This window comes from Haliaeetus albicilla, chromosome 7 (assembly GCF_947461875.1).
Source record: "Haliaeetus albicilla chromosome 7, bHalAlb1.1, whole genome shotgun sequence".
Classification (NCBI taxonomy): Eukaryota; Metazoa; Chordata; class Aves; order Accipitriformes; family Accipitridae; genus Haliaeetus; species Haliaeetus albicilla.
This window is the reverse complement of record NC_091489.1, coordinates 421,596-430,759: the sequence shown is the minus strand read 5'-3', so window position 1 is coordinate 430,759 and position 9,164 is coordinate 421,596. Positions and strand designations below refer to the sequence as shown.

Genomic DNA, 9,164 nt, shown 5'->3' with positions numbered 1-9,164 from the left:
GGCGCGGCAGGGCCGGCGGGAGCGCTCGGCGGCGCCCGTGGTTGGCCCGGCCCGGCCCGCTCTGCTCCCCCGGGCCGCCGCCGTCCCCGCTTCCGCCCGAAGCACGTGCCCTCGGCCCCGGCCGTGCCGCCCCGCGGCGCTTTCGGTTCCACTTCGCTGGGCTCGGCCACCGCCCGCGGGCGCTCGGTAAGCGGGAGTGGCCGGAGGGGCCCGGCAGCGCCCGCCCCGGACGGCGGGGCGGCTGCGGCCGGGATATGGGGGGCTGCCGGCGCCGCGCTCCCGGGGGCGCGAGGGGCAGGGCCCAGAGAAGCAGGCTGCGAACGGCGGGGTCGAGCCGGGCCTGCGGGAGCCGGTGGCGGCCCTTGCGCCTGGGGTGCTCGGTGGTAGCAGGGCGCCGGTCGGTCCTTGTCGAAGCTCGCGTTCGTTACTGACTTTGGGTTCCACTTCCCCTTGCGGGCCTCGGGACTCGCCCCGGTGGTACCAGAGTGGTGTGTGAGGCAGGGGTTCAGTGAACCTGAAAGACTGCCTAAGGGCAGTACGTGAAGGGGTTAAACTTTTCCGCCCACTGTGCCTTTCGCTTGGTCTCTCTGTTACCCACTCATGACTTTCCTGGCTTTTGTCCCAGTTCTGTGAAAAGGTTGCCACTCCTCCTCCCTGCTTGTTTCTGAAAAGCTGGTAAACATTAACTGAGGGTGTAGGTAAAGCTGCAGCTTCGCTGCCTGAGGTCCTCAAGAGACTGCAGAGATGGGGACTTGTGGCACATTGTGGTACCATATAATGAGGCCCTTCCCGTGTTAGAAAAGCTGAGATCCTTCAGGCATCTTTGTCATTCCTTTCCCTCTGCATGCCCCAAGAGGGTGGGGAACACTGAATTACCTTGAGCCTCCAAACAGTGTCTTGCAGAATTTCATAGTCTGGGGTACTGGGCTGCTGAAAGGTCCCTCTGTGGTCCTCCAGGGCTGAATGAGCAATCCTGCAGGTGTGTCCACCTCTACTAGTTAAATGAGATCCTGATTCTTCCGTTGTCAGCAAGAAGAACAGCAGCTGCCCCTGGGATCAGCCCATGTCCTGCCGTTGTGGCTTGGATTTGTGGACTGTGGAGTGAGCCCTATGCTGTGCAACTCTGTCATGGTGGCTCTCTACTGCCAGACAGTGATTTTCATCCCCAGTATGTTTTATAATAGGGCCCTGAGGAGTTATTCATGCAAAGCCTTTGGATCATCTGGGCAAATGTAGAAGCTGCGGTTTATCAAAGCTAAACATCCTACCTATATCTGAGTTGCTGAAACAAGACTGCCTAGAGGAAAGACTGGCACAGGTAGGAAACTGCATTCAGCTGATGTCTTTGTGATGAAAATACAGATGCTCTTCCTCAGCTTGGTATCGTTAATGCTTTTGGGAGGATTACTAGGAGCTGATGTAAAAATTTTTGATTGTCAGGAGCCTAGGAAAATGAGTTCAACTGTATTTTTAACTTTTAAAATAGACTAGATTCTATTATTTTATCTATTTTTAGATTCTGTTTGCACACTATTTGTTTTTAGTCAGGCAGCTGTTACTGTTAGTAACACTGTGCTTGATTGGGAATGCCAAGGCCTTGATGTTCAGGTGAGTTCCTTGTTGAATGTAGGTGAATAATGACCAGTCAAGAACTTGGCAGTTCTTCTGGGCTATGTTGTCATCTTGAAACCTTCAGGAGCTTTGAGTCAGTGTTTCCCCTCTCTTACAAAATACTAAGAGATAAAGAAGAATCTGGTATGCTCTTCTATAGCATGGCATTCTCAGACACTTTTTCTGCAACCAGGGTGTCTAGAAGATTGAATGTTTAAAATACGAATGTTTAAATTTGAACGTTTAAAGCAACATTAGAGCTGTGCTTTAAGAAACTTGCTAAACGTTAGGATACTTGTGATCTACTACAAATGCTAATGGTGCTGCTCTTGGAGGTTGGTTCACAGAGACAATTTTCTTAATGCATTTTTGTGTTGGACACCTAGTGAGAATTCTTTCAACCATGGGTGGAAAACTTTCACCGTTCTGGAAGACACCTGACCAAAAGGAGAGGGAAGGCAAACTGATCTTACCCAGGCAACTGGATGCTGAAGGCGAAATCGCCAATTATGCTAGTATCAATGACTCTGCTACATCCTGTGCACCCTGTGCGGGCATTGCACGTCAAAGCTGTGTCAACTGTCCAACATGTCAGGGAACAGGAAGGATCCCCAGGGGTAGGTGATTCTTCCCTGTCAGTGCTTTTTGAGCCTTCCGAGGTTGGTACATGTCTCTTTGCCTAAAGACCTTTGTTGAATCAGTTGATCTTTATTGTATCCAGTCTAGGAACGTCCTGTCATGGTACCTCCAGCTCACTTGTGACTTCTGTGGGCTGCCTCTATTGCAGGAGGATGGGGTGGGAAGGCAGGTAGTGCTGTTTCTAGGTGATTACTCAAAGCCCACCCTGGAGCCCCTGGAGAATTGTTGTTTCTGCCTAGAGATGGGAACGCTCAGACTGAAATCTTAGCTGCATCACACTTGCCTTCTAATTGGACAGTGTCACCTGTGAAGCGAGTGCAGATGGACACTAGGCTGCTGTGCAGCATCCTGCAATGCAGTTTGCTTTACTTGTGTGCTTAGTGTGGTTTCTGATTTGCTGCCACCTCTTCCAGAGCAAGAGAAGCAGCTGGTGGCACTGATTCCATATGGTGACCAGAGGCTGAAGCCTAGACGAACGTAAGTCCTGTTAAATTTTCCCCTTTTCTCATCTTTTGAATGTTTCTTGTGCATATGAACGAAAGCCTCAGTCCTTCAGGTGTTTTGCTCTTTGTGATCTGTCTTGCATTAAGTTTGGTGTTTGCTGTGTCTTTTCAGCAATAGCAGATGTTGGACAGTATTCTGCGTGCAGTTGTTGGGGATCTCCAGCAATTTGTACTGTAATGCACCATGTCAGTATGTGAGGGACTACCCTGCTTCTGCTGTGATTTGATAGCTGGCGAATAGTTCTGCACAAACCCATCCCAGTTTTCTGGCACCCAAGCTTTCATTGTCTCCTCCCTTTGAGCTGGAGCAGAACTGCAGGTGCTTGCAGCTGACAAACCAAGAGAATGATTGTGGCCCTGGTGCTGTTTTGCAGGAAACTCTATGTATGTGTTGCTGTGACAATTTGCCTGCTGACAACATCTCTCAGTATTTTTTTCCTGTTTCCTCGCTCTGTTACTGTGCTGCCTGCAGGGCTGAATGCCTCCTCTGTTGGCTTTAATGCCACTACCGCCAGTATATGCCTCAACATGACGGTAAGTGCTCAGCTCACAGTTAAAGGGTGGATCTGGAGGGTTCCCTGCTTATCTCCTGTGCCACTCCATGTGTAGGCTAACTGATCGCTGTCTGAAGTTAGTCTTGCCATTCCCACTGTCTCGGTCCACTCTCTGGCTGCTTGGAATCAATGTCCAGAGCGTGTTACAGCATCAGAGGTGTGGCTGGCCTGGCTGTGAGTGAGCAAGTCACAAAGTGGCCAAAGGGGCTGTGTAGAAGCAGCACTGTGATTCATTCTGGGAATCCTTGTTCTTTTGCATCCTTGAGCTGCTTGGTTGTCCCCCTTTGACGGTCATGGGAGATACTGCAGTGTACATGCCTTTGTGGCCAGGCTGGATGTACATCTGAGGATTTGAAAGGGACCATGTCGTCCAGTGTTGCTGTAAGGTCGTAGCAGGGATATCTTTAAAGTAGCTATGCAGCGGTAAGATACGGCCCTGCTGCAAGGTGATTTGTGTTTTCATTTTTTTTGTTTGTTTGTTTTTCTCCCTAGAACATGCTGAACATAACTAATAACAATTTCTACCTGGTCACTGTTGTGCAGCTAGACATAGAGGTTTTGCACCAGTCCCTAGTAGTAGGGAAGACCACCATGAAAACCCTGCTGAATATGAGCCCTTTGCAGAGCAGCCAGGTGAGCTCTGCTGTTCCTTGCATTTTCTCCTGAACTAATCTGGATGTCCTGGACAGGGAGGTGCTTATTGTATAGTTGATCTACTTCTTTGTCATCTGCCTGCCAAATACTCAAAGCTCTTCCACATGCAGCTTTCCCCATATCACTTCAGGAAGGGGTGTTGCAAGAATTTACATGTTGCTGAGTTTGAAGCTAATACGTTCCTGGGCAATGAATATCTGTCTGCTTTTCAGGTAGTGGGCTGGGTTGTGTGCTTGCCTTAAAATGATGGCAAGCTTAAAAATAGGTTATATAAAACCCTGTTGGGAACAGTTTGAGTACAGCTGATCCATTCTTGGTGTAAAGGTCAGGTGTGTGGCCTAGACAACCTTTTTAAGGCCTTTTTAGATCTAATTTCTGATTCTATTTTCTTACCGACTGTTAAAAATAATTGTTAGGCTAGATCTTGAAATTCAGGCTCAGACACCTAATGAGAGTCCAGTTCTTACTACTTTAGGTCTCTGAATTGTATAGAAACCTAACTGTAGTTCTTGTGTACTTCCTGCTTTCTCTTCTGTTTGTATTTGCAGATCTATTATACAGTGGCCAGTAGGATAATGGACAACAACACCTAGTGAGTAATTCTAGAAGATTTCTTCCCTTTTAGTAAGCAATGTTAATGCTTATAGGCTTCTCATGACTAGATTTCTTGTGCTGGTCCTGTCTGTAGAGTGAGGCTGAGTGAGTGTCCCCTTTTCAGTTTAATAGGTGGAGCTGATCTGGATATAAGTCTGGCACATCCATTTTAAACTCATTTCCTTTTCTATTTATTGGTATTTTCTGCTTAGTGTTGACTCAACAATGTTGTTTTCCGTACATTCTGGTGAGTAAGTGATGACATCAGTTTAATGTCTAGGTTATCAACTTTAAATGCTCTATTTGTGAGCAGCTAAAGGTACCTTGTATGAACTGCATTTCTCTGCAAATGACCAGCAAACTGTGTGAAGTTCATAGCAACCAAAGGCTTCTGTGTAGACAGGGTAGTCCATTGCATATTTGAGGCCCATGCTTACTAGATCCACAGTTAGAGTTACACCAGCAAAAACATGTTTTACTGGTGTAGATACTGCTGTGCTTGAAGAACTTTGCCTGCGTAGCTGTTGTCAGAATATTGCAAAGACAGACCTTTTTGGAGAAGCAGAAAAGCAATGGAATAATTGAGGACAGGAGACACATGGTGCAGGCAGCTCCTGTGAAATTAACTCTCTCTCTTCTCTTGTAGTAACATTTGTACCTGGACAAAAGTCAAAGTTCACAATGTTCTGCTGCATATACAGTAAGTGATGCCTGGTTCAGAGCTATAACAAACATGCATGTCACCTACATTGTGTCTCAACTCCCTTCAAGAAGGTCTGCAGTCAATGTTCTTCAAGACCAGGACTGCATACAATGTGTATGTGCTGTTACCCAGATAGGTGTGCTGAGGTGTGAGGAGGAGGTAATTCTCCAAAGCCGTTGCTGCTCTGAGAAGTCCCCTGGATTCAGGCTTACTGACAGCTCTAGCTGTCACTGTTGCTTAAGGCAAGCTGGCCTGGCAAACTTCCTTCTGGAATGCTGATTGTAGCTGTTGGGAAGTAATTCTTTAGTCCGGCTCTAGAAGTACTGACTAGTTCGATTATGCCTACCTGCCTTGTGGTGTTGGGTGCAGACTCAATCAGCCTGGACTCTGTGCAGATGTGTGGATGATTGCCTCCAAGTGTTCTGAGAGCAGCTGCCGAGAGCAAGGTGGGACAAAGCCGACTCTTCTGCCTGAGGCAGCTCCTGTTCACGGGATGGACCAGAGGACCATGCTCAGCTTGACTGTGTTTTACAGTATGAGAGGCCCTGCTGGGAAAGCAAATTCAGGTTGGCTGTTCCTCCCTGCCAGGGAGGAAGGAGCACTACTGCAGTTTTATAATATAGCTCCTGCTGGGACAGGTTGCTACTGTTCTGGTCTGAGTTAGAGCTAAATCTGGTGTGTGAGACAGGGAGGCTTTTACAGGGTATAGCAGTGCTAGAATGCCTCCATGCAGTCATGAAAGCATGGTCTTCATTAGCTGAGTTTAAGCCAGTTTGGAAAACTCTGCATCAGAAATTGTCTCCTTGTGTAGCCTGCGTCCACTAGAGGGATCTCCCTGCACATCTGTGTTGACAGACTCCAGGTTGTGAGCCCACTCTTGGAAGATGGACTGCTAGGTTCACCATCTGCAGATTGTTGTCACTGAGTCCATGATTCTTTCAGGAAGGAGGAACTGCTTTTGCATCATGGTCTTTTGTGCTAATCTAAAGCAAGGGCTTCACCTGCTGCATCTGGAAACGGACTGTGAATATTAGGAAAAGTGATTGGAGAAAGTGTGTGAATCTCTTAGAGGCATGCCAGGCTGGAATTCTCCCAGGTCGCTAAAGAAATGTCACTGGTGATCTCCCAAAACACAGGTGTTTAAGTCTTGGTCTTCTGTTGCAATTTGAAGGGCTGTATTGTCAAGTTTCTGGTTTTTTATGGGTCTTAATGCAGGTGGTTTTTTTAATTGGTGCTGAGTGATGTGAAGTTTGAACAGGTAAAGTATGAAAGAAGTCCCACACTACTCGAAGCAGGGTAAAAATGGTGCGTTTTGGACAGCATAGTGAATGGCTCTGGCTGTTAAGGCAACTTTGTCCTTCTTAGCTGATGCTGTGGGCTGACAGGACCTTTGCTCTCTCTACCTGCAAGCTCTCCATTAGCCAGAAACTGATATTACCCACTGATGGATTGTGTAGTGTTAGGAGAAGCTACTTGATGCAAATAGCTCTTGAGGTGGCACAGAAAGACAGTGATTGAAAGATACATGCTTTTGTCTAGCTAACTCCATAAACGGCCACCCACTGTGACTTGTACTAGCACTTTGGGAACATGTAAACAGTGAAATGGCACAGGAGTGTTATGCTGGGTTAGGAGGTCTTAATGGGCTTCTAGAATGGCCAAAGCATCTGTTGTGATGGCAGTGATCTTGTAAAGGCTTTTTTTAATGCAGTCTGAAAGGTGCTTTCCCTCCCCAACATGTGAAATTGAGCTGCGAGGGTATCTTGACTGTTGTGTTCTGGGGCTGTGTAATAGGGACAAAACAGGATGGCAGTGGGAGCTCGCCATGGGACCTTTACATTATGAGATGTCTCATCTGGGACAATCTCAAGTGCAGTTCTGGTCTGCTTTTGCCTTGCAGGGGTACACTGACCTGCACATACCTGTGTCATTCAGAGCAGCTGGCTTTTGAAGACTACCAGTATGTGGACTGCCGGGGGAATGCCACGCTACCTCACCCGCTGTACCACCGTGTGCCATGACAGGGCCAGGTTGACAGAGCTTTTGGGTGCAGCATATTCCAGTACAAAGGCAAGTCACAGGGAGACAAACTTCTGGGGCTTCTTCTCAAGCTACGCCTTCAACAGGAGGCTTGGTGTTTCCTGGATAAGACTTCTATCTCTAATGCAAAGATGGTAACATACTTGGCCTTGTGAATGTGGACTCTGCTGCCTCAGATTGCAGCTTTCTTTTTTCAGTGCTTTATCATGGCTGATGCTTCAGCAGAGTGACCAGTGCACAGGGTGTTTCTGTGTGGCTGATCGGAGTGGACCACACTCTGTTTCACTGCTACTTTGGAGGTAGCGCCTGTTAGTCAGACTAACTAGTTGTTTCCTCCTTGCATAATTTTGCACTTCTGTCCTGAATGTAAGTATTTTGTAACTTGAAAAAGAAGGACTGTGATGAGACTTTTTGGCTGGATTGCATCTGCATCACCAGAATCTAATGACATTTGCACAACCTGCACAACGAGAGCAAGAAACAGGACTGATGTCTCCATCTCGAGTCTTAAGAAAAACTACTGCATGTCATGCCAAAACACCTTGTGAGAGTGACTCATGGGTGACTGCTGTTTTAAGCTGTCCACTATAGCAGGTGAGAATATGCATTTTTGCATATATGTATTTTTAAAGCAAGCTCATCCACTAGCTGTTGCTTAACGGCGTCCATTTCAGTGAGAAGAAAATGCATTTTGTACCACAAACTAAAAAGATTGCTGCTTTCCCGCCAGTGGTGTTTGGTGACGAGTGCATGCTGTTTGTTGCATTGTTTTCTTGTATGCTTTGGCATTTAATGCTTTCGACGTGAACAAGCATGAGAGAGGTCATCTCTGACTGGAAAAAAGCTCAGTTTACAAATACCAGGAAACAGCTGGGTTTAGGGGGTGGTGGTTTGGTGTGTGGGTTTTGGGTTTTTTTTGTTTGGTTGTTTTTTTTTCTAAAGCTGCAAAACTACCCAACAGACTTTACAGGAGGAACAGCCTTAGCAGCCTTCTCTCCTCCCAGGGCTGGCAGTTATATCCCCCAAATGACAGAGGTGTTAAACATTATTCCTTAGGTTCTAGTTTAGATGCTGCCTGATGCACTCTAGATGGTAAAATAGGAGCCTGTGAGTTGCTGGACTGAAGTTTTTACTCAGCAGTTCAGCATTTTCCTCTATCTGTCCCACTGAAGGACACAAACAAAGCATCGACTAGTTGAAGACTAATGAAGAAAGTCTCTGATCCTGTCTTCAAAATATGCTTCCTAAACCAGCACCTCTTACAGAGCTGTTGCAGAGTGTTGCTCCTCACTGTATCATCGAGATCACACTAAAATGGTAACTAGTCAGCTTCCTCCCTGAAGCTGGGACGAAGAAGCTCCATGTCCTGTTCTGAAATCCTCCCTGCTTGTCACCTCTCTGCAGTGCTTTTTGTATTTGCCAATGTGGTGTGTTGACCCTGGCTGAGTGCCAGGTGCCCACCAAAGCCATTCTATCACTCCCCCCTCCTCAGCTGGACAGGGGAGAGAAAAATATAACAAAGGGCTTGTGGGTTGAGATAAGGACAGGGGAGATCACTCACCTATTACTGGCACAGGCAAAACAGACTCAACTTGGGGAAAATTAATTTATTACCAATCAACCAGAGTAGGGTAATGAGAAATAAACCCAAATCTCAGAACATCTTCCCTCCACCCCTCCCTTCTTCCCAGGCACAACTTCACTCCTGGATTCTCTACCTACCCCCGCCAGCAGCGCAGGGGGACAGGGAATGGGGTTTATGGTCAGTTCACCACACATTATTTCTGCTGCTTCATCTTCCTCAGGGGCAGGACTCATAACACTCTTCCCCTGCTCCAGCGTGGGGTCCTTCCCACAGGAGACAGT

The 9,164-nt window shown here is 47.3% G+C and overlaps 1 protein-coding gene across 1 annotated transcript; it reads left to right on the top strand.

Moving 5' to 3' along the window:
• Positions 1-44: 44 nt before the first annotated feature.
• Positions 45-8,027, top strand: TMEM106A (transmembrane protein 106A). Its single transcript, XM_069786234.1, has 9 exons — positions 45-186; positions 1,185-1,318; positions 1,998-2,228; positions 2,664-2,727; positions 3,128-3,287; positions 3,800-3,940; positions 4,510-4,553; positions 5,202-5,255; positions 7,159-8,027. The coding sequence occupies exons 3-9, from the start codon at positions 2,015-2,017 to the stop codon at positions 7,277-7,279; spliced, it is 798 nt and encodes a 265-aa protein (XP_069642335.1). The 5' UTR covers positions 45-186; positions 1,185-1,318; positions 1,998-2,014; the 3' UTR covers positions 7,280-8,027.
• The last annotated feature ends 1,137 nt before the right edge of the window (positions 8,028-9,164 follow it).

Coding starts and splice junctions, on each gene's coding strand:
- TMEM106A (XM_069786234.1), top strand. CDS start 2,015: ATGGGTGGAAAACTTTCACCGTTCTGGAAGACACCTGACCAAAAGGAG. Junction 2,229..2,663: donor AACAGGAAGGATCCCCAGGG/GTAGGTGATTCT, acceptor CACCTCTTCCAG/AGCAAGAGAAGCAGCTGGTG. Junction 3,288..3,799: donor GTATATGCCTCAACATGACG/GTAAGTGCTCAG, acceptor TTTTCTCCCTAG/AACATGCTGAACATAACTAA.